This window comes from Phocoena phocoena, chromosome 5, assembly GCF_963924675.1.
Source record: "Phocoena phocoena chromosome 5, mPhoPho1.1, whole genome shotgun sequence".
Taxonomy (NCBI): Eukaryota; Metazoa; Chordata; class Mammalia; order Artiodactyla; family Phocoenidae; genus Phocoena; species Phocoena phocoena.
In genome coordinates, this window is record NC_089223.1 from 44,593,671 (window position 1) to 44,619,294 (window position 25,624).

At 42.2% G+C, this 25,624-nt stretch overlaps 1 protein-coding gene and 1 pseudogene across 1 annotated transcript in view; one reads left to right on the forward strand and one right to left on the reverse strand.

The window, feature by feature from the left end:
* FRAS1 (Fraser extracellular matrix complex subunit 1) overlaps positions 1-25,624 on the reverse strand; it is a 455,620-nt gene that overhangs the window by 217,716 nt on the left and 212,280 nt on the right. The window contains exons 15-16 of the mRNA XM_065877453.1: positions 9,064-9,207; positions 879-1,019 (exon numbers count right to left, since the gene is read on the reverse strand). Coding sequence (XP_065733525.1) covers positions 879-1,019; positions 9,064-9,207 — 285 coding nt within the window. The remainder of the gene's footprint in view (positions 1-878; positions 1,020-9,063; positions 9,208-25,624) is intronic.
* LOC136123721 (LIM/homeobox protein Lhx2 pseudogene) lies at positions 15,172-16,398 on the forward strand (annotated as a pseudogene).

The following is a 25,624-nucleotide window of genomic DNA, read 5'->3' on the forward strand; positions in this document are numbered from 1 at the left end:
AGGCATGCGTCTCTGCTGCTTTTGTCCTGGTTGGTAACAGGGGGACATCTTTGGCTCCAAGAGGCAGATGGTACCACGCTGTCCTAAGGGACAGGAGTGAGATACTGCAAGAAGGCTCTGGAGGACCATGGTCAGGAGCTGGGAGAGGGGAGTGTGGGGACAGGATCAGACCGTTGAAGGCAGGATATTGAGGAAAAGGGATGAACACTGTATAAGTAAAGAGGTTGGCAAACAAACAGAAGGTTAATAAGACAAGGTGTGGGACAGGTGTAAATATCCTGTCAATAGGTGGAAGTAAGAATACGTGTGTTTGTTTTGGAGAAGAAGGGCCATCAAGGCGTCCTAGGCAGCAATAAGTTCCCATCTCAAACGGGAATGTTTCGTAGTTTAAGTTGTAAAAATCTGAAAGAAACACTATATAAATAGCACATAAAACCAAATTTTTAATAGGTACACACTTTAGCTTTATAATCTACCAAACTTGATTTACTTTTTAATTTTATTTTTGTGGTGTGCTGTAGTTGCCAATATATGTGCTTATAAATGCCATCTATGGAATGATTCTGTCACACCTACAACCTGAGTTAGTGATGGTTTACAAGTACACAAGGATTGTGTAAAGATCTTAAAGATGTTCTTGGCATTTCAAAAAGATCCAGTGATCTCTAATGATGAGATCACTGGAGATCTAATGTGTACCAGATACACATAGGTTCTATAAGGAAAAGATATTCCTTTTAACTTGCCATTTCTCCATCATGCACACAAACTTCCAAATGAGCAGCGCATAGCACCATCTATAATCAAACATGTATTAAATACTTTTTTGATGATGATTATGATGATGGTGACGATGATAACAATTACCCACGTCTTACCTTTGCATTTGCCAGTGGCATCAGCATAGTACCCACCAGGACATTCAGAAATGCATTTCCCATCATGCAACACGGTCTTCTCAGCACAGGTAAGACATCTGGGACTATTGGGGCCACAACTCTTACAGGACTGGTCACAAGCTAAGGGGCAGGAAAACCCATCAAAGAAATTCAATAGTGAGCAAAGGGAGAAGTGAAAGTCTATTCTTCACAACGTCCATAGTTCGTATCAACACAGTAATCACATTCTTTGGCTGCTCAGCTAAGTTCTATTTCCTTGATTCCAACACTTCTGTTTTCGCAGTTGAAGGAGAAACAAATAATTATTTCATTAAACTAAGCATAACAAATACTCTGAGGCCCCCCTACCAGTGTATCCAATTTAATATGGGATTTAAAGTCAAAACAGCTGGACTTTCCTGGTGGCGCAGTGGTTGAGAGTCCGCCTGTCAATGCAGAGGACATGGGTTCGAGCCCTGGCCTGGGGAGATCCCACATGCTAGCGGAGCAACTAAGCCCGTGAGCCACAACTACTGAGCCTGCGCTCTAGAGCCCGTGAGCCACAACTGCTGAAGCCCATGCACCTAGAGCCTGTGCTCTTCAATAAGAGAAGCCACGCAATGAGAAGCCCGCACACTGAAACAAAGAGTAGCCCCCTCTCGCCGCAACTAGAGAAAGCCCACAAGCAGCAACAAAGACCCAATGCAGCCAAAAATAAAAAATATAAATAAATAAATAAATTTATTTAAAAAAAAAAAAGTCAAAACAGCCTTGGTGGTAGGGTTGCCAGATTTAGCAAATAAAAATGCTCAGTTAAATTTGAATTTCCAGATAAATAATGAATACTTTTTTAGTTTAAGTTTGTCCCAAATATTTCATCCTATATTTTATCTGACAACCCTGGTTGGAGAGAGAATTCAGGAATTCAGAGTTCTACTGAGCAAAGTCATGCTACAAAATTTGGTTGAAATAATTGAACTTCACACAGCCTTCCAGGATCTACTCATTCACTTATCCATTCATTTAGCCCCCAAAACATTTCTTAAGCTCTGTGTCAAGTACTGTGCCAGGTGGTAGAGACACAAAACCCAAATCAACTTGGTCTCTGCTTTAAGGGGCTTGTTAAGTCTACCAGAGGGAGATAAACATATGCAATATTAGCAGTATTAAACATATCACTCAGATTGGTCTGTATAGACAATAAAAATTTCAACAGAATGTGTGTGGGGTAGGAAGTATGAAAGGTTAAGAAAGGAATCATAGAAGAAATGACCCTTGAGCATTGTCTTGGAAAGCGAGTCAGAGCATGTCAAGCTGATGGGAATGTACTCCCGGCTGAAGCCGCGAGGCGAGTACAGGCCCAGAGCTTGGGAAATCCTGGGAAACAGCAGTTCATTCGGCTGGAAAAGTGGGAAGGGCCATAGTAACCTGTATGCCAAACTCTATAGTCTAGATTCTCATCCTATGAAAGACACCCATGGCCCCGACACAGATTTAAACAAGGTAAAAATATGGCTATGTTTGTGCATAAGAAAGATCATTTGGGCTTTAGTTTGGAGACAGTTTGGAGGGGTGAGGAAGGAGAGTTGGGGGCCTTGCTGGAATAGCGTAGCAATGCTCACAGAACAAGATGAGAGGGAGCTGAATCAAGGCTGTGAATGAGGTGATGGATCTGAGAGCTGTGTGGGTGAAAGTGTCTCAGATGGCTGCCTGGGGTCTGGCATGGAGACGAGTGATGCCACTCAAGGAACACAAAAAGGAGAGCGGGGGATTACAACAGACTCAGTTTGAGATTCGCGCAGTCCAATAAATGGCCCAATTTAGAGTTCTGAGACTCAGGGGAGAGGTTTGGGGGTCATCACATAGGGGTTGTTGAAATCAGAAATTAGTTGATTTATTCAGTAAAAGCATGACGGATAAGAAAGAAGTAGTCAAGGATCTGGAGAGCACCAAAATTTACTGAAAAAAGAAAAAAACTAGCAAAGGTAACTAAGAAGAAATGATCCAAAGGTAGGAGAGAAAACAGGAGTGTGGTGGCTGAGAATCCAAGAAAGGAAGACGTTTCAAGAAGGAAGACATTAACAGTACAGAGAGGACAAATAAAGACTGAAGAGGGTTCACTTCACTTAGAAATTGGGACACGAGTGACCTGTGCCACAACCATTTCAGTGGAGTCATCAGAGAGAGCGAAAGTGAAGGCCATGATTATAAACTGTTCCTTTAAAGGCTCCTGGCTGTGAATGCAAGGGTATAGAGGTGAAATAACTAGAAAAATAGTACAGATGAACCTATTTCCAGGGCAGGAATAGAGAGTAGAGAACAGACGTGTGGACACAGAATGGGAAAGGGAGGGTGGGATGAATTGGGAGATTAGGTTTGACATAAATACCCTACCATGTGTAAAATAGATAGCTGTATAGCTCAGGGAGCTCAGCTCCGTGCTCTGTGATGACCTAGATGGGTGGGATGGCGGGGGCGGGGAGAGGTCTGAGAGGGAGGGGATATATGTATACATATAGCTGATTCACTTCACTGGACACGAGAAACTATCACAACATTGTAAAGCAATTATACTCCAATTAAAACAAAAGTGGGGGGAGGGGTTAAGGGGATGTATTGTCTCTCCAGTACTGTAAAAGCCCAAAGCAAATACAGACCCCAGGAAAGGTTTTTAAAAAGAGAAGAGGTAGAATAATTGTTGAAAGCGTATCTAGGAGAAAAAAGGGGAGTTACGTTCAAAAGTACAGATGGAGAGATTAGACTTGAACAGAACAGAGAAAGTCCTCCTTTTCTGAGTAGAAAAGGGAGGTGAGGGTGAATGCAGCTGCAGGTAAGTCTATGACTCAATCTATTCCATGCTCACTGGCTAAATTCTTTAAAAACAAGCAAAACAAACTTCTTCTCACTATCAGAGAATCAGTGTTTCAGGAATAGAGAGCTACTGAGATTTATTCTGTCTGTTCTCTCAATCCACCTACACCATACTAACCTCCTGAAAAAGATTTCAAGAACTTAAGAAAAAGGATGGCAACTGATGGGGCCAAATGTTCCACCCTGCATCCTAGAGGATTCAGCATCTCTCTAGAAGCACACATGTAAGGCAAGATAATCTTCAGTAAATGGACAAAGGCAGTGGCCTTCATATCAGAGAAAAAGAAAATCATCCCCTCAACGCATAGCTGGAGCAAAGAAGCAAAAATGAATCTAAAAAGCGTTCTTCTCCAGAAGAACCCTCCAGAAACTTCTGAAGCTTCTATTCTAGAACTGCCATATCCACAGAAGTGAATAATCTACAAGCCAAGTGGATTTTCCCAGAAATAAAGAATTGCAGAAATTTTTTAAAAATTGTAATTGCCCAACAATAAAAACATTACAGATTGAATGTTTTAGGATACACCTAAAATAATACTTGGTGTATAATTTGTAAATTTAAATAAAATTATTAGGAAGATGTCATTTCTCCCCAAACTAGTCTATAACTTCAATACAATATTAATAAAACTTCCAGTTGAATTTTATTAGTAATTCAATAAACACTCTAAAGTTCATGAATAGTTAACTTTAAAGATGAAGATGAAAGAAAGGGAGAATTTTCCCAATCAGACATTGAGACATACTGCAAAGCAATAGAAATTAAGGGACAAAACAAAACAAAGCAAAACAATGTGATAGTGGTACAAGAACAGAAATTTGGATTACTCAAACAGCTCAGAGATAGACCTATGTCCATATGGAAATTTAATATCCAATAAGGATCAATGGAGAAGGTTAGATTGAATCATTAAATGATGCTGGGAAAACTGGATCATGAAATGGAGAAAAAATCAAACTGGATCACTACTTAAACTTATATACAGAAGTAGACTCCAGATGGATCAACAACCTACATAAAGAAAAAACTGAAATTAATAGAATTTCTTCTATTAATTGCAGTATAATTTCTTTGTGAACTTGAGCAGGGTGGGTCTTCTTAAACAAAAATTCGAAAGCAAAATGTTAAAGTGAAAAATGATGAATTAGAGATGTCTGTTCAACAAAGGGCACCACATTAAAGGTTAAAAGGTAACGAAATGGGAAAATGTTTGCATATTTATGACTGATAGAGTTAATATCTATAAGGTGCAAGGAATTCCATAAAATCAATAATAAAAAGGTAGCAAGGCCTATGAAACAATGGGGAAAACATCAAAAAGCAACTTATCAAAGAGGAAACACAAAAGTCAGTCCAACAGGAGTTGAAGATATTCTCAAACTCATTAATAATCAGAAAAATGCAAATTAAAATAGGATGTCCTTGTATACCTATCGACCAGGAAAAAACCTGAAGTTTGATAATGTCAAATGGTGGCAAGGATGTAGAGATGAAAGAGCCCTTATGCTTGGGAGTGTAGATGCTGGTGAGCTACCTGGTACTACTTATCACATAAAGAAAATGAAGAGTCAACAATTAAAGAATAAATTAAAATTAAAAGAAAAAAAAAGAAACCAACAGCTCTGCTCTCAGGTTATCCATCCATCCCAGGGAACCTCCCACCCAGTTCATCAAAGGACATGTCGGAGGTTGTTCACCAAGGCTCCCTAGTGATGGTGTGCAGATGGAAGGAAGAGAGGGATCCCGTCCCTGGGACAGCAGATGGGAGAGCTGTAGGGGATGCAGACCAGGAAGGACTATGCAGCAGTGAGAAACAAAGGGCTAGATGATATAGCAACTGGGTGAATCTGAAAAACATACCGCTGAGTGAAAAAAGAACAACGTGAACTCTATAACATGGTATCATTTAAGAAAAACATACATATACGTATACTCGCTGAAAACAATACCAATTTTACATGAGCCCATAAAAACAAGAAGATAAAAAAAATTAAAATAGTTGCGTAGGTGAGGAAGGGAAATCGGTATAAAAGGAAGGAAAGAGAAAAAAAGGAGAGGGGGAAGGAAGAGAGCGAGAATGGCTAACAGAAACCTCTGAACTTGCTTTGATTTATTGTGTTAGCTAGAGTCAGAAAAGCCCTTCATAATAGCTCAAGTACTTACATGACTAAAGAATGAGGAGGTTTTGTCCTTTGAATTTCCCCACGCCTTATATCTAACATTTGTAAAACTCAAAGCATGTACCACAGACAAACTTGGTGGTTGTAAATTCTTTCAGCCAGGGCCTAGCACCATTTATAACAGGTTGTGCTGGATTTTTCTCAGCACTCAACTTTGAGATTTCTACAGATACGGGTTGCTTGGTTATAAATTATTAAACCAACACCAGTTGGTCTTTATCTCGAATAGTACTAATCTGAATTGAAAGTAAGTCGGCATTATTAGCGTCTTAATTAACATTCCGATACCAATCAGCGACTCGGTTCACTGTTGCTTTAGAAAATATTTATATGAACCCTTCTGAAGGCGTTTGATACAAACTTAGAGAACTCGAACAATTTTATGAAAAGTTTAAACCCCAGCCTTGTCTATCAAAAGGGCCACTGGTCAATGCCAATGGCATCACAAAGTCTTGTATCTGCTAAGCACATGGCAGGCATTCAGTAATTACCTATTGATCAATTGATTGGTTGGCTGACTAATGTCAACAACGGTCCATCCTCCTGTTTGAAAGTTCTCTTTCTGCTTTGTTTCAAAATGTATACAGATAGCATTTCAAATGCATACTCTCTCCCTAAGGCACCTGCTCAGTAGTCTTTTTTCAAAATTCTTCCAGTCTGCAAGGAGACCTGGCTTTCTTCACTCAACCTCTCTGCCCAAGTAGACTCCCAACCCTCACCGCCTCAGGCTCACACTAACCATCCCTCCTTTTACATACACGCATCCCTAGCAAAAGTTGCTTTCTCATTCCAGATAATATCGTCTCGGTAGCAGGTCCGTGTCACCACTCCTTGTCAGTGACAGTAGCCAGCCTCCTTGGGGAGTTAAAGGGTAAATGCCTCAGGCCTTTAAGTTAGTGCAGATTTGACATCTGCTGACCTTTAGAGAATACATCTGGCTTAACTGAGCAGGAAAGTGATGTCGGCAGAAAAAGATTAAAATGCTCAGGGTAATGGCAGCCTGCCTTTCTCTCCTTGTTCTCTCCTGAATCCACACAAAAGCCACCTGTGACTTGTCCATATTGAGTGAGATTTCTCACACCAGCGATGCTGATGGATCCCTGCACAGCTTTAAGCAAGCAGCTGCCAGGGGGTATCTCTCTTCCCTAGGACAAGTGGATTTGTCAGGTCCCAAAGATCATCTCATTTGTGCAGTTGCCCTGCTCAGCAAACAAAATGAGGGCAATAACTCAAGAAAGTTTTATGGGCTACACATTTTTTATTGATTTAGTGGACTCAGTTTAAAAAAAAGTCATCAGGCCTTTCAACAGGTATGGCCATCACGATAAACTGGATTCAAACCTTTCATTCACCATCAGGTGCCTATCTGTGGGCCTGGGTCCACAGGGGTAGCCGGCTGATCTAAAGACTGACAGGAAGACAAGGAGGAAGGGGGAGAGGAGGATCAAGGGAGAGGAGAAGGAGAAGAGAGGGGAAAATGGGCAGAGGTGCATAAGGAGGTATCACATTACAGGGAGCAGTAGAGCAGCGACGAGGCAGTTAAGATCTAAACCCAGAAGACCTAGCCTGAACTCCAACTCTGCCCCTTATTAGTTACGTGACCTTAGGCAGGTTTCTTTTTTTGCGATACGCGGGCCTCTCACTGTTGTGGCCTCTCCCGTTGCGCGGAGCACAGGCTCCGGACGCACAGGCTCAGCGGCCACGGCTTACGGGCCCAGCCGCTCCGCGGCATGTGGGATCTTCCCGGACCGGGGCACGAACCCGTGTCCCCTGCATCGGCAGGAGGACTCTCAACCACTGCACCACCAGGGAAGCCCCAGGCAGGTTTCTTAACCTCTCTGTTTCTTCATCTGAAAAATGAGGATGATAATAACTACCTCACGAAATTGTGAGGATTAAACACTAAATACTCACATAGCACCTACTCCGTGCCAGGCACTGTGCTCAGTGCCTTGCATACGTTAACTCGGTCCTTGAAACAGCCTTCTGAGCTGGGTGTGTGTTAGTTTCCCATTGTTGCTGTAACAAATGACCACAAGCTCAGTGGCTTAAAACAACACAAATTTATTATCATAAAGCTTAAGAGGTCAGAGGTCCCAAAATCAAAGCATTGGCGGGACTGCATTCCTTCTGGAAGCTCTGGCAGGGGGGTGCGGGATCCATTTCCTTGTCTTCTTCCAGGTTCTATAGGCTGCCTGCATGCTCATAGCCCATCCCTGGTATCACTCTGACCTCTGCTCCTGTTTCAGGTCTCCTTTTCTGACTCTGATCCTCCTGTCTCCCTCATATAAGGACGCCCCTGGGATTACGCTGGCCCACTCAGATAATCCAGGATAATCTCCCCCATCTCAAGATCCTGACCTTAATCACACCTACAAAGTCTCTTTTGTCATCTGAGGCAGTATATTCACAGATGCCCGTGACTAGGGACGTGGGCATCTCTGAGGAACCGTTATTCTGTGTACCACGGGTACTACTATTGTTCCCATTTTACAGATGGGAAACTGACACAGGAAGAGATTAAGTAACTTGCCCAAGGTCATGCTCCCCCCACCGCCCCACCCCACAATACATTTCTGCCTCTCAATTGGTTCATGTTTAGAAAGCACCTGGGACAGTGCTCAGCACAGGAAGCACTATTCTCGGTTAACTCTTATTGTCTGTAATGGTTGTTAAAGGTAGAATAGACAATAACTGCTTCAGCTTTAATTCAGTGGCACCAACACCGAAGGCAGGTTGGCCCTTGGCTGGCCTAAGAGTGTCTTGTCCCCATGCATATTTGGAAGGCAGTCTGGTGTTGATGAAGAGTTTGGCATTTGGAGCAAGGAAGCCCCACTCCTCTCCCTCCAGCTGTGGGCCTGGAGCAAGCAGCCTGAGCCTCCTGGTCTTCAGATACAGGAGGAGGCTACAGAGAGCTCCCAACCTAACGAGTAGTTGCAGTCAAAGGTATTAATGGGGATTCTGCCAGTGGAAAAGAAACACGTTTCGTAAGCTGCTAAAACACTGTCAATCTTACCAGCATTTGCATATTTGTTGAGTAAAAGAAACACTGATTTTCGGTGCTATGATTTGAATGAAACAAGGGAGGCTGGAAGAGGAAAAATTGCTTTGGCCTGCAAAGCCGGACACTTACCACTGCAAGTCCCCTGCTTGTTGTAAAACCCGTCGCCACAGCTGCTCTCACAGCTGCCCTCTCTCAGCACTTGGAAGGGGTCTCTGCAGGCCAAGCAGTGCTTCTCTGTGGGACCCCAGCAGGCCGCACAGGACTCGTGGCAGGCTGCAGGAACAAAAGACGGTAGAAAGGACTAGTTGCCATTCTTCTTCAAAGGCTTTAGAATTTACAGCGAGGATTTTCACTCCTTCACTATGCACATACCTGCACCACAGGAGGAAAAAAACACCCCCCCCCAAAAAAAAGAAAACCCTATTTCTGTTGGCCAGAGGTACAACTTCCATAAATTACTGCTAAGAGAATTGGAACAGGAAATCAAAGGCTATTGAGTAATGGGAATCACAGGGAAGGGAATCATAATTTCTAGACAACTATGGTCTGTCTAATGAAATCAGATGGCCCTCCATCACCTTGCCTTTTGTAACCACACAACAAAATGTCAACTAGATAATTGCTCTTAACCTCCAACACATGGAGAATCAGTTAAGGAGGGATGCCATGTACTCTAGTCCTTGATTAGACCTTGAAAGACCCGGTACTGCTTGATTTCTGTTGCTCTTTCCCTCCCTTTCCATCTCTCCCCCTGCCCCCATCTCCATCCTTCTGTCCTCCCTCACAACTCTTAGAACTCAGCCTCTGGTCGTCCCCCGCCCCCAGTAGCATCTGCTCTAAACATATATCTTGAGGACTCACAAAGCCTGATTTTCTCTTCTACCTTAGGTTTCTAACTATATGTTGTTTCCAGACCAAAGTTGTTCCTTTAAGACTTGAACATTTCCCCCTCTTCCGGCATTTGATTTTTTTTTTTTTTATTACTATTCATGCTTGCTCTTCACCTTAGCAGGTCTATAAAGAGAGGCCTATTCTGAATGACTGAATATATTCAGATCTGGTCAACTGTCTATGGCTAACCCCACCCATGCTTCTGATTTTCAGAATGTTTGCTTCACAGTGGAACATAACCTGTTTTTCAGAGGTATTCATTCTGACCAGAATTGGCAGGGAGAATGATTTTGCTGGTCACGAGTGACTTGGGAACTATACCTAAGTAACTTGCTTAGGGATCCATTTGGAATCAGAAGAGAGGATGCCTGCACGGCCTATCTCAAGATCCAGTCCTCTCCTCTCAGCTCTAAACTGTACAAAAAGGCCTTCTTTTCAGACAACTTTTCTCCTCAACAAATTCAGAGATGATCGCAAATTGTGTTAAGTGCTATAGGAAGAGCTCTTCGATAAAGAATAACAGTAGTGGAAGTGGAAGGGACTGACTTTAGGAAGACCCTAAAGGATGAGATGCGGCCAGCCAAAGGGAGAGCCAGAGAGCACCACGAACAAAGTTCTTGAGAAGGGAAAGCGCTTGGGGGCTCAAGGAACTGGAGGCTCTTCTTGTGACTGGACCTGGTGGACATAGCGGGGCACAGTGGGAAACAGAGGGCACAGTGGCCTGATTCATGGCTGGAGGGGTGGGCAGGGGCCCTATGAACCTCGACCTTGGAGACCATGGAAAGAAATTAGGATTTTTATCCTAACTGTAATGTGAGTCGTGAATGGGCTTAAATAGGATAGACACAAGCCCCGATTTCGATTTGTTTGTTTGTTTGTTTGTTTGGTTTTTTTTGCGGTACGCGGGCCTCTCACTGCTGTGGCCTCTCCCGTTGCGGAGCACAGGCTCCGGACGCGCAGGCTCAGCGGCCATGGCTCACGGGCCCAGCCGCTCCACGGCTTGTGGGATCTTCCTGGACCGGGGCACGAACCCGTGTCCCCTGCATCGGCAGGCAGACTCTCAACCACTGCGCCACCAGGGAAGCCCCGATTTAGATTTTTAAAAGCCCTCTCTGGATGCCATGTAGAGAGGGTTTAAGGACTTGCATGCCGGCAGGGAGATGAGTGTAGAGTTGACTGCTCTGGTCCAGGTAAGAGATGACAATGGCAGGTGAAAAGCAAAGACGGACAAAGTTTACTTATTTATTATCTGGTTCCCTTGCTAGACCATAACGTTCATGAGGGCAGAGTCCATGTCTCTTTTGTTAACTCTGCTGAGCAGACTTCTGGGTGCTCTACAAACTCCACTTATATTTAACACCTTATTTACAAGTGGTACATGAGAAGAATACTGTTTGTGTTGACATAAGCCACCAACACTACATTAAAACTAAATATGTGGATGCAAAGATCCCAGTAACAAATTCCACCCTGAATGCACATGAAATGTGTCTGTCATTCATTTATTCAACTACTCTTCCAATACTGATTACAATCACTATCTGAAGTGTCTATCAGTGTTAAGTGCCTCTGCCTTACTGAGGAAATGGAGTTGATTCGAAGCCATTACCTAAACAAACAAGCAAACAAACAAACAAAAACCCAACTGCATTTCTAAGAAGACATGCCAGGCTAATCTGTCTATCAATGTTCGACAGAAGCACCTACCTACCACATTGCGAGGTGCAGGGCTAGTCTGTGGGGCTTTCCCAGCTGCCACAGGTGAGCCAGGGCCCCGGGGAGTAAGTGCCCGAGGGGATGATGGGGAGTGAGGCAAAAAAGACAACAGGGGTCAGATCACCAGTATCAGGCAGGCAGGGGATTTCATCCTGTAAAAGTTTTAATCAGGGCAGTGGAATTGATCAGTTTTGCTTTTTAGAGCATTTGACAGATACTCAGCTGCATTGGCAGTTAAAATAGTAAAAATACTTCCAAGCTGGTTGGTAAATGGCTGTCGTCCTGGCCCCCTCCCTGATGTTCTGGCTGCAGCCCTGGGAACGCTGGCAGACACCATGCTCCAACAACAAAAGGTCTGACACAGGACAGGGTCTCGGGTCTCCCCTCCTTCCAACCGATCTGATCTGTGCCATACTGCTTGTTAAATATTTTAAATATTACCCCTGGTGCTGCCAATCAGAATGGGGGTCAAAGGATGAGCAGGATAGAGGCTACAGACTTGGGGACGGCACTCAGACCCATCACACATGGAGCCCTACTTAGCATTTCAGCTCTACCTTCTGCTACCTCCCCCTCATCTACACCAGTTCTAAGGAACAGGGTGCTCTAAGCATGCCATGTGACTGATCAAGGGTTCTGGATGCCCCGCCCAGGACTGACCCAGCCAGCAATGCCTCTGGCTCCTTCCACAGCCTCTGTAATCCTGTTTACACCTGAGAGGCCTCCTAAGTTGTCACTACTTCTGTGAAGCTTTGCTGAACTTGTCCAGACAAAGTCAGTCACTCCCTCCTCTATGTTCCTGCAGCACTTTGTATGAGCCTCTCATGCTATTTATCCTACTGTACTCATGATTCAGATACAAATCAATCCCGTTCAATGGGATGTAATAGCCTCCAAAACAGAAGCTATGTTTCAGTCATCTTAAACCCCCAGTATTCAGATTGCTGCCTGGTATAAAGTCAGTATTCATTAAATGCATGTTAAGTGAATGCACAGCAGAGTTTTTTTCATTGGTTATGGGGGATTCATCCTACCAGTTTTTACCTTCCGTATGGAAACAACTAAGCATGAGGTCAGAGTCTAAAGATATGATAAGATAGATACATTCAGAGCTGTAAAATTTACCTAATAAATACTGGAGTCCAGATCTGCTTATGATGACAAATATTTATGCTGCATCTACATTGAGTACCAAATGTGATGCTGGGCCTTCCCTTTTTTCCATCTCGAATGAAAGGCATGTTCCATGGCCGGGCAGGACAGCAGAAGGGATTTTTATTTCAACACAGGACTATGCTGAGCTGTCACTTCTTTTCTTTCCTTTTTTTTTTTTTTTTGAGCTGTCATTTCTTATAATGACATACTCCCACTGTGTTTTGCAATTGATTTCGAATTTCTAACACTGAACATAGGCTACTGCAGATAATCTCTTCTTGCAGGCTTATTTTACATGGGGCTTTTATTACATTTGGGTTATTACGAAAAATAAAAGGTCAGTCCCTGACTTTTCACCATAATTTCTCTTAGTGATACATTTCAGCTCACCCAGAGTTCGAAGTGTATATTGTGAAAATTGCCGCAGTAAGTTAAAACAGAGGACAAATAAGATAAAGCCATTGTCTTATCTCACATGCAGTAGATAATTTATTTAGGAAGGCCCCTGATTTTTCTGGAGCATGACAAGACATGCGTTGGCTTGCTGAGTAATTTACTTCAAAATCAAAGGAATGAAGATTGCTATTAAAAAAATTTAACCTGTGCTACTCGAAGAATAAAATGCAGCCCTTTTCCAAGGAAGTGTTAAAAGCATTTCCTACGAACCACTTCTTATTTTCCAGGAAGCCTTCCCGGATCCCAGGCAATAGACACAGATTCCCATGGGCTTAGCCTTCAGTTCAAACTGAAGGAGCCTCAGATCCTTGCCTTTTCCATGGTCTTTTGGAATAAGTTTCCCTTCCATTACCAGGGAATTAGCACACTTGATCATCAGGCCCTTTTAGTCATCAGTGAGGCTGTAGTTCAGATTTCCAAACTGCCAAGTTTTCACTCTCAACTACACAAAGCAGCCCAAACTCGAGACACAAGCAAGCACATCATACACAAGGCAAATTCCTTCATTATCCATGTCGTGGCAACTGCTATCATTCATATCTCACAAATGACTAGGAAGGACTTGCCAAGTTTTAAAGTATTATCAGGAGACAGTGAGTAAATTTCTAACAAGAAGCTCTTGTTGGATGAAAAAAATATCTATTTAAACTCAACTTCACTGTTCCTTGCTTTCCTAATCTGTAAAGTGGGAATAATAATATTTGTTGTACTTAACTCACGGGGATATGGCGAGATGACATATTTGAGAAAGCAGAGAATGTCGTATGTGATCATATGAGTGGCACACCCTATGAGACCTAACAAATCTTGTTTCAGGTGGCATCAAAAGCAAAGAAACTATTTAGGGAGCAAATTAAAATGTAACGCAAGACAGAGGGGTAAGGATGAAAAAGACTGTGGGAAAGGAAGGTTCACTTAGAAAGGGAGTGAGGGAAGTAACAGAATCAGCAGGGATTCTTCCAGCAGTTATGTAAAGGGGCTCTAGCCTTTCCCAGAGGCCTCACACTCTAGAGCTCTTTCCTTGTAATTGCTACAAAACATCAACAAAAGCCCTTTGGAAAGTGACTGTGAAGCACAAGGCCCAGCCGAGATGCTGGGCAGACTATGTTCCCCTCCCCTCATAATAGCCACACCCGAGACCAAGCCTACTAGCCTAAGAAGCACAGATGCCAGGCAAATCTAAAAGTGAAGTGCATCTGATTCATCATCATTTTTAATCCTTTTACTCCCATCTGTTTCTGTCCCCTACCAGGCTGGTCTCTGCCGTCGACCTTCCTCCCTGTGCCAACAGAAACTTTTACACCTGACATTGGAATGCCTGGTCTCTACATGTTCTGAAAACCAGTATGTACTTGAGGGAGTTCATACTAGAAAAATAAAAACACATGAAAAACCCACAGAGCAGCTAAGCCCATGCGCCACAACTACTGAGCCTGCACTCCAAAGCCCATAAGCCACAACTACTGAGCCCGTGTGCCACAACTACTGAAGCCCGCACACCTAGAGCCTGTGCTCCGCAACAAGAGAAGCCACCGCAGTGAGAAGCCCGCACACCGCAACAAAGAGTAGCCCCCACTCGCCACAACTAGAGAAAACCCGCACGCTGCAACAAAGACCTAACGCGGCCAAAAATAAAAATAAACTTATAAAAAACAACACATGAAAAACACCTTCAGCCTCATGAATAGGCGGAGATATACAAATTACACAAGAGAACAGCAACTAGATGCAATGGATTGGATGTACATATAGCAACATGTATGCATCTTAATAACAGTGCTTAGTGAGGGAAACAAAGGAAAAGAATGGTTCATCCTTTGTAACAAATGTACCACTCTGGTGTAGGATGTTGATAATGGGGGAGGCTGAGCTTGTGTCGGGGCAGGGAGTATATGGGAAATCTCTGCACTTTCCTTTTAATTTTGCTGTGAACCTAAAATGGCTGTAAAATTTTTTAAGTCTTTAAAATTTTAAAACAGGAGGCGAAGGAGCCGTGCCCCCGGCCCTGCCGGTCCCCCCGCGATACTGTTCCACAGCCGGTCGGGCCCCGAGGTGCACAGGGTCATCAACGAGATGGACTGCAGGGCCAAGAGCGAGGCTTCCGCCATCAGCTCCACCATCGACCGCGGCGACACGGAGACGACCATGCCGTCCATTAGGAGTGACCGTGCTGCGCTCTGCGCCAGTTGCAAGGTTAACATCTCCGACCGCTACTACCTACTGGTGGTGGACAAGCAGTGGCGCATGCGCTGCCTCAAGTGCTGCGAGTGCAAGCTCAACCTGGAGTTGGAGCTCACCTGTTTCAGCAAGGATGGAAGCACCTACTGCAAGGAAGACTACTACAGGCGGTTCTCCGTGCAGCGCTGCGCCCGCTGCCACCTAGGCATCTCGGCCTCGGATATGGTGATGCGAGCTCGGGACTTGGTTTATCACCTCAACTGCTTCACGTGCACTACGTGTAACAAGATGCTGACGACGGGTGACCACTTCCGCACGAAGGACAGACTGGTCTACCGCCGCTTGCACTTCGGGGTGCTGCTGCAGGGCGAGTACCCCGTGCACTTCAACCATGCCGACGTGGCCAAGAGCGCAGGGTTGGGTGCAGCGGGGGCCAACCCTTTGGGTCTTCCCTACTACAATAGCGTAGGCATGGTGCAGAAGGGGCGGCCGCGGAAGCGCAAGAGCCTCGGGCCCGGGGCGGACCCGGCGACCTACAACGCTGCACTTAGCTGGAACAAGAACGATGTGGAGCACCTGGACCGCGACCAGAGGTACCCGAACGGCCGGAAGACGAAGTGCATGCACAACTCCTTCAAGCACCAGCAGCTTCGGAACGTGAAGTCTTTGCCGTTAACCACAACCCCGATGCCAAGGACTAGAAGCAGCTCGCGCAAAAGACGGGCCTCACCAAGCGGGTCCTCCAGGTCTCGTCTCAGAACGCCCAGGCCAAGTTCAGGCGCAACTTCGTACGGCGGGAAAACACGGGCGTGGACAAGTCGACAGAGGCAGCGCTGCAGACGGGGACACCATAGGGGTCGGCCTCGGAGCTGTCCAAGGCCTCGCTCAGCCACCCCAGGATGCCCACCAACCTCACAGACCTGACCAGCCTCACAGACCATGACGTCCGCCTTAACTTCTGGGCCTGGCAACCTGGAGGACCACGAGCCTCACAGCCCCTCGCAAACGACTCTTAACCAACCTTTCCTAATGATTCTCGGCCCCTCGGCCCTGCCGTCCCACAAGTGATTTAAAAAAAGAAATTATCTTTAGTTGAATTCCAAGTGTATTTTATTTTTTTTTACACGCATAAAATAAAGCACTTATTTGATTATGAATTACAGCTTGCCAAGGTTCGGAGTCAATTACAAAAAAAAAAAAAAATCCAAACCGAAAAAAATAAAAACAACAGAGCTTTGGAGAAATAATATAACGTAACCTACTTACTTAAAAAAATACAAACACAAATGAAAAAGTCCACCTAATTTTTTAAGTCGTTACATTTTTGTTTGCTTTAGTTGATATAATTCCAAAAAGAAAAAATAGATAACGCAAGCCCAGTTAATATACATGTTATCTTTCAGGAATCGTCTAAAGAAAGATTTGTGGCAAAGATAATCACTAACGGTTGACTTTACTGGAAAAACTAATTTTGAAGTAGGTCACGAATTCCTCCAAAGCAGTAGATACACTTAAAAACATCCAACCCGTCAAATGCAAATCGAGTAACAGTGTTGATCCTGCAAAATTTTTTCACTGTCACTCTGAAGTAAACTAAGAAGAACCAGGAAAAGCGTCAGTGCCGTGAAATCTATAAATTGCTTTCAGGATTTATATTTTCCCATCCTTCTAAAAGTAGCATTTAATAAAACAAGCTGCTTCTTACTCAAATTCAATCATTATGGAAGAGATAATACCAAACCCAATTTGCTATTATTTCTTTACTGAGTTTTACGCACCTTTCAACCTTAGAACCAGAGTCTTGTTATCAGAAACGGTATTTACCCATAAGCCCAATAAGTATTATGAATTTTTAAATTTTTGTCTTTTTTTAAACTTTCTTTTTTTTACTGTTTGGCCCAAGCAACTGGATGATGGTGCCGTTTATTTATTTTTTCATTATTGAATTTTTGAATTTTACTTTTTTATACAGCAGGTTCTTATTAGTTATCCATTTTATACATATTAGTGTATACATGTCAATCCCAATCTCCCAATTCATCCCACCACCCCTGCCTGCCCCACCCCCCGCTGGTTTCCCCCCTTGGTGTCCATACGTTTGTTCTCTACATCTGTGTCTCAACTTCTGCCCTGCAAACCGGTTCATCTGTATCATTTTCTAGGTTCCACATATATGCGTTAATATATGTGTAAATATATCTGTTTTTCTCTTTCTGACTTACTTCACTCTGTATGACAGTCTCTACAAATGACTCAATTTCCATCCACGTCTCTACAAATGACTCAATTTCGTTCCTTTTTATGGTTGAGTAATATTCCATTGTATATATTCCATTGTATATATGTACCACGACTTCTTTATCCATTCGCCTGTCAATAGGCATTTAGGCTGCTTCCAAGACCTGGCTATTGTAAATAGTGCTGCAATGAACATCGGGGTGCATGTGTCTTTTTGAATTATGGCTTTCTCTGGGTATATGCCCAGTACTGGGATTGCTGGGTCATATGGTAATTCTATTTTTAGTTTTTAAAGGAACCTCCATACTGTTCTCCATAGTGGTGTATCAATTTACATTCCCACCAACAGTGCAAGAGGGTTCCCTTTCCTCCACACCCTCTCCAGCATTTATTGTTTGTAGATTTTCTGATGATGCCCACTCTAACTGGTGTGAGGTGATACCTCATTGTAGTTTTGATTTGCATTTCTGTAATAATTAGTGATGTTGAGCATCCTTTCATGTGCTTCTTGGCCATATATATGTCTTCTTTGGAGAAATGTTTATTTAGGTTGTCTGCCCATTTTTGGATTGGGTTGTTTGTTTTTTTAATATTGAGCTGCATGAGCTGTTTATATATTCTGAAGATTAATCCTTTGTCCATTGATTCGTTTCTGAATATTTTCTCCCATTATGAGGGTTATCTTTTCGTCTTGTTTGTAGTTTCCTTTGCTTTGCAAAAGCTTTTAAGTTTCATTAGGTCCCATTTGTTTATTTTTGTTTTTATTTCCGTTACTCTAGGAGGTGGATCAAAAAAGATCATGCTGTGATTTATGTCAAAGAGTGTTCTTCCTATATTTTCCTCTAAGAGTTTTATAGAGTCTGATCTTACATTTAGGTCTTTAATCAATTTTTAGTTTATTTTTCTGTATGGTGTTAGGGAGTTTTCTAATTTCATTCTTTTACATGTAGCTGTCCAGTTTTCCCAGAACCACTTATTGAAGAGACTGTCTTTTCTCCATTGTATATCCTTGCCTCCTCTGTGATAGATTAGTTGACCATAGGTGCGTGGGTTTATCTCTGGGCTTTCTATCCTGTTCCATGGATCTATATTTCTGTTTTTGTGCCAGTACCATACTGTCTTGATTACTGTAGCTTTGTACTACAGTCTGAAGTTAGGGAGTCTGATTCCTTCAGCTCCATTTTTTTCCCTCAAGACTGCTTTGGCTATTCGGGGTCTTTTGTGTCTCCATACAAATTTTAAGATTTTTTGTTCTAGTTCTGTAAAATAATGCCATTAGTAATTTGATAGGGATTGCATTGAATCTGTAGATTGCTTTGGGTAGTATAGTCATTTCCACAATGTTATTCTTCCAATCCAAGAACAAGGTATATCTATCCATCTGTTTCTATCATTTTTAATTTCTTTCATCAGTGTTTTATAGTTTTCTGCATACAGGTCTTTTGTCTCCCTAGGTAGGTTTATTCCTAGGTATTTTATTCTTTTTGTTGCAATGGTAAATGGGAGTGTTTCCATAATTTCTTTTTCAGATTTTTCATCATTAGTGTATAGGAATGCAAGTGATTTTTGTGCCTTAATTTTGCATCCTGCAACTTTACCAAATTCATTGATTAGTTCTAGTAGTTTTCTGGTGGCATCTTTAGGATGCTCTATGTATAGTACCATGTCATCTGCAAACAGTGACAGTTTTGTTTCTTCTTTTCCAATTTGTATTCCTTTTATTTCTTTTTCTCCTCTGATTGCCGTGGCTAGGACTTCCAAAACTATGTTGAGTAACAGTGGCGAGAGTGGACAGCCTTGTCTTGCTCCTGATCTTAGAGGAAATGCTTTCAGTTTTTCACAATTGAGAATGATGTTTGCTGTGGGTTTGTCGTATATGGCCTTTATTATGTTGAGGTAGGTTCCCTCTATGCCCACTTTCTGGAGAGTTTTTATCATAAATGGGTGTTGAATTTCGTCAAAAGCTTTTTCTGCATCTATTGAGATGATCATATGGTTTTTATTCTTCAATTTGTTAATATGGTGTATCACATTGATTGATTTGCATATATTGAAGAATCCTTGCATCCCTGAGATAAATCCCACTTGATCATGGTGTATATCCTTTTAATGTGTTGTTGGATTCTGTTTGCTAGTATTTTATTGAGGATTTTTGCACCTATATTCATCAGTGATATTGGTCTGTAATTTTCTTTTATTGCAGTATCTTTGTCTGGTCTTGGTATCAGGGTGATGGTGGCCTCACAGAATGAGTTTGGAAGTGTTCCTTCCTCTGCCGTTTTTTTGAAGAGTTTGAGAAGGATGGGTGTTAGCTCTTCTCTAAATGTTTGATAGAATTCACCTGTGAAGCCATCTGATCCTGAACTTCTGTTTGTTGGAAGATTTTTAATCACAGTTTAAATTTCATTACTTGTGATTGGTCTTCATATTTTCTCTTTCTCCCTGGTTCAGTCTTGGAAGGTTATACCTTTCTAAGAATTTGTCCATTTCTTCCAGGTTGTCCATTTTATTGGCATAGAGTTGCTTATAGTAGTCTCTTAGGATGCTCTGTATATCTGTATAACTTTGTATATCTGTGGTGTCTGTTGTAACTTCTCCTTTTTCATTTCTGATTTTATTGATTTGAGTCCTCTCCCTCTTTTTCTTGATGAGTCTGGCTAATGGCCTGTCAATTTTGTTTATCTTCTCAAAGAACCAGCTTTTAGTTTTATTGATCTTTGCTATTGTTTTCTTTGTTTCTATTTCATTTACTTCTGCTCTGATCTTTATGATTTCTTTCCTTCTACTAACTTTGGGTTTTGTTTGTTCTTCTTTCTCTAGTTCATTTTGGTGTAAGGTTAGATTGTTTATTTGAGATTTTTCTTGTTCCTTTTACTGTTATAAACTTCCCTCTTAGAACTGCTTTTGCTGCATCCCATAGGTTTTGTGTTGTCGTGTTTTCACTGTAATTTGTCTCTAGGTATTTTCTGATTTCCTCTTTGATTTCTTCAGTGATCTCTTGGTTATTTAGTAACATATTGTCTAGCCTCCATGTGTTTGTGTTTTTTATGTTTTTTTTCCCTGTAATTGATTTCTAATCTCATAGAGCTGTGGTCAGAAAAGATGCTTGATATGATTTCAATTGTCTTAAATTTACTGAGGCTTGATTTGTGACCCAAGATGTGATCTATCCTGGAGAATGTTCCATGCACACTTGAGAAGAAAATGTAATCTGCTACTTTTGGATGGAACATCCTATAAATATCAATTAAATCTACCTGGTCTATTGTGTTATTTAAAGCTTGTCTTTCCTTATTAATTTTCTGTTTGGGTGATCTGTCCATTGGTGTAAGTGAGGTGTTAAAGTCCCCCAGTATTACTGTGTTACTGTTGATTTCCTCTCTTATAGCTGTTAGCAGTTGCCTTATGTATTGAGGTGCTCCTATGTTGGGTGCATATATATCTATATTTGTTATATCTTCTTCTTGGATTGATCCCTTGATCATTATGTAGTGTCCTTCCTTGTCTGTTGTAACGTTCTTTATTTTAAATACTGTTTTATCTGATATGAGTACTGCTATTCCAGCTTTCTTTGGATTTCCATTTGCATGGAATATCATTTTCCATCCCCCCACTTTCAGTGTGTATGTGTCCCTAGGTCTGAAGTGGATCTTTTGTAGACAGCATATATATCAGTCTTGTTTTTGTATCCATTCAGCAAGTGTGTGCCTTTTGGTTGGAGCATTTAATCCATTCACATTTAAGGTAATTATAGATATGTATGTTCCTATTACCATTTTCTTAATTGTTATGGGTTTGTTTTTGTAGGTCCTTTTCTTCTGTGTTTCCCACTTAGAGAAGTTCCTTTAGCAGTTGTTTGTAGAGCTGGTTTGGTGGTGCTGAATTCTCTTAGCTTTTGCTTGTCTGTAAAGCTTTTGATCTCTCTGTCAAATCTGAATGAGATGCTTGCTGGGTAATCTTGGTTGTAGGTTCTTCCCTTTCATCACTTTAAATATATCGTGCCACTCCCTTCTGGCTTGTAGAGTTTCTGCTGAGAAATCAGCTTTTAACCTTATGGGAGTTCCCTTGTATGTTATTTGTCATTTTTTGCTTGTTGCTCAATAATTTTTGTGCTTAATTTTTGTCAATTTGATTACTATGTGTCTCTGCATGTTTCTCCCTGGGTTTATCCTGCCTGGGACTCTCTGCACTTCCTGGACTTGGGTGGCTATTTCCTTTCCCATGTTTAGGGAAGTTTTCGACTATAATCTCTTCAAATATTTTTCTCAGGTCCTTTCTCTCTCTCTTCTCCTTCTGGGGCCCCTATAATGTGAACGTTGTTGTGTTTAATGTTGTCCCATAGTTCTCTTAGGCTGTCTTCATTTCTTTTCATTCTCTTCTCTTTATTCTGCTCTGTGGTAGTTATTTTCACTATTGTATCTTCCAGGTCACTTATCCATTCTTCTGCCTCAGTTTTTCTGCTACTGATTCCTTCTAGTGTATTTTTCATTTCAGTTATTGTAATATTCATCTCTGTTTGTTTGTTCTTTAATTCTTCTAGGTGTTCGTTCTTTAATTCTTCTAGGTCTTTGTTAAACATTTCTTGCATCTTCTCGATCTTTGCCTCCATTGTTTTTCCGAGGTCCTGGATCATCTTCACTATCATTATTCTGAATTCTTTTTCTGGAAGGTTGCCTATCTCCACTTCATTTAGTTGTTTTTCTGGGGTTTTATCTTGTTGCTTCATCTGGTACATAGCCCTCTGCCTTTTCGTCTTGTCTATCTTTCTGTGAATGTGGGTTTTGTTCCACAGGCTGCAGGACTGTAGTTCTTCTTGCTTCTGCTGTCTGCCCTCTGGTGGATGAGGCTATCTAAGAGGCTTGTGCAAGTTTCCTGATGGGAGCGACTGGTGGTGGGTAGAGCTGGCTGTGCTCTGGTGGGCAGATCTCAGTAAAACTGTAATCCACTTGACTGCTGATGGGTGGGGCTGAGTCCCTTCCCTGTTGTTTGGCCTGAGGCGACCCAACACTGGAGTCTACCCGGCTCTTTGGTGGGGCTAATGGCTGACTCTGGGAGGGCTCATGCCAAGGAATACTTCCCAGAACTTCTGCTGCCAGTGTTCATGTCCTCACAGTGAGACAGAGCCACCCCCCACCTCTGCAGGAGACGCTCCAATACCAGCAGGTAGGTCTGGTTCAGTCTCCTATGGGGTCACTGCTCCTTCCCCTGGGTCCCAATGTGCACACTACTTTGTGTGTGCCCTCCAAGAGTGGAGTCTCTGTTTCCCCCAGTCCTGTCGAAGTCCTGTAATCAAATCCCAGTAGCCTTCAAAATCTGATTCTCTAGGAATTCCTTCTCCCATTGCTGGACCCCCAGGTTGGGAAGCCTGACGTGGGGCTCAGAACCTTCACTCCAGTGGGTGGACTTCTGTGGTATAAGTGTTCTCCAGTCTGTGAGTCACCCACCCGGCGGTTATGGGATTTGATTTTATTGTGCTTGTGCCCCTCCTACTGTCTCATTGTAGCTTCTCCTTCATCTTTGGATGTGGGGTGTCCTCTTTGGTGAGTTCCAGTGTCTTCCCGTCATTGATTGTTCAGCAGTTAGTTGTGATTCCGGTGCTCTCGCAAGAGGGAGTGAGCACACTTCTTTCTTCTCAGCCATCTTGAACCAATCCGCCCAAGTGCATTTTAAAATAGAGGCTTTGAGCAACTAGCTAACCACATTTTAGGATCTCACCTGGAAACTGACGAAGAAAATAATTGCACCCCCGGCTGATACAGCGGTGTGGACTGGAATTACTTGAAAGATCTATCTGCAATACAGCATTTGTGTCACTGTACAGTTTTGTGGACTGAGCGAGGAAAAACAACAAATAATTTAAGTTGGTTAGAGCTTCTGTATTTTCTAAGAGTGCCACGTGCCTTAGGAATACTGTTTTATCTCCATACTTCGGATGACTTGTTCGTTTTTCTCTCCCTCTTTTTCTCTCTGTATATTTATAACCAGAGCAAAAATGTAAAAAAAAAAAAAAAGTTTGTTACTTTGAATAGTCCTAAAAAGAAAAGAAAAGAGAAAAAAATCAACCCCCTCCAACGGTCACTTTGTTGTTTTAGAATTTTAAGGTGGAAGTCTATTCAAATATCAGAAGTTGTAAAATCTAACCAGTAATAAAACCACTTATTGAAACTAAAAAACAAAAAAAAAAGGGAAAAGAATGAAATATCCACCTAGTAATAGGTATGAATATTTAAAATACATGCATACAAAACAATAAGAGCACACACATACAACAAATCCACATTAAACTGCATTAGAATAGTTACTTAAGTGGGGAGCTGGGGAGAAAGGAAGTGGGAACAGGTTATGGGGACAAAAGGAGTAGACAGACAGGGAGATAGACAGATAGATGAGGAGAATAACCTGGCTCAGGCCAATGATGAAAGGGGGCCATGAACGGGTAAGTATGATTAATTCAACTTCCTTCATATGAATCCCCAAAATAAATATTAATAAATAAATAAATAAATAAACAAGATTACATTTTACATCAATCAAATTGACAAATGTAATGAGAATCGTAATACCTAGTGCTGACAAGGGTAGTAGGAGGTAGGCACCCTCATGTGTTTCTAGCAGGAGTGCAAATTACAGCTTCTTTAAAAGAGGGTAATATGTTAATATGTGTCAAAAGCTTAAATATGTGCCTATATACACTTAGGGCCAGCAATTACATGTCTAAGAATTCACCCTAATCAAACATATTTACCACAATTTCTATTAAAAATGTTTACATCATGGTTATTTATGATCATGGGAAAATGCGGAAGAAATGTCAAACAGAGGATTGGCTAAATGAATTATTGCACAGCCACAGATGGAAAGTTATACAACAGCTTTAAAAAGATGTTGTAGAAGGATAATAAATAGCATGGGGAAAACAGGCAATAAAACTATATATGGAGTGTGATTTTACTTTTGAAAAATAAATGCATCTATATATGTCTGTGTGCATAACACACACACACACACACACACACACACACATACACACACACACACATACACACACACTACATAAATTAGGAAGACATTCACCAAAATACCAACAGCCATGATTTGGGAGAGCTTGAGTCAGGGATTTTCACTGATTTTATGCGCCTTGAATTTTACTGACTTTATTCGATGAATTCATCTGGTACTTAGGGGAAAAAATTTCTAAAGGAGAAAAAAAAAAGCCTATAGTCCTGTTCCCTAAGGCAGGTGCTGGGTAAATAGCTAGTTAATCTATTAACCACATTTGTGATACAGCTGAATGATTTGCTTGTCTTGGTGACATATTTGAATTTTTAGCAGGGTCTTCTGTAGACAGAGAGCTTGAACCGAAGGAATGACTTCCCAGCTGACGGAGGCTTTGGCAGGTCCACATGGAGAGAGATTTACAAGCATGCTAGCAGGAACACTCCTCAGGTTATCCTTTCTGTCTGCAGCCCCTCTACCTATACTCCTAAATCTACAACACAGCACACCCTGAGGGTTTTCAAATGCGGTGACCACCTAGGCTGAGCCTGACAAACAGAATTCTCAGATTCCATTCATCCACTGTGACCATTGGCACCTCTCAGCTGCTTGGACTCCCTGGGTTTTTCCTCAGCTCGTGTTAATTAAATGGCTATCCTTGAATCTATGTGTCTATAGAAACTAAAGACCCAAAGGAGGGACCACCAGCTCAAACCAGGCTTTTGATGGGTGAGTTCCCAGACTTCCTGGCCGCACTGGCGCAGCCTGCTCAGATCTGGGCAGTGATTAGCATGGAGGTGCTGGGTGCTCTGTGGGCAGCGTAAAAAAGGGAGGGGAGGGCAGAGCAGGGAGGGTGCTGGGTGGGGAATGGGGAAAAGAGAGAAAGAATGTACAAATGTATGCCACACAGTCTAGCTAAAATAACTGAGAATGCTAAGAACTGGGCAGAAAGCCAGAAGACTTGTCACTACTTTGTAATCCATAGCTGAAATATTTGGGGGTTCAGATTTGTCAGGAAGAATGGGATCTGTCTGGAAGATAAACTCCCTTGCACTTGTGG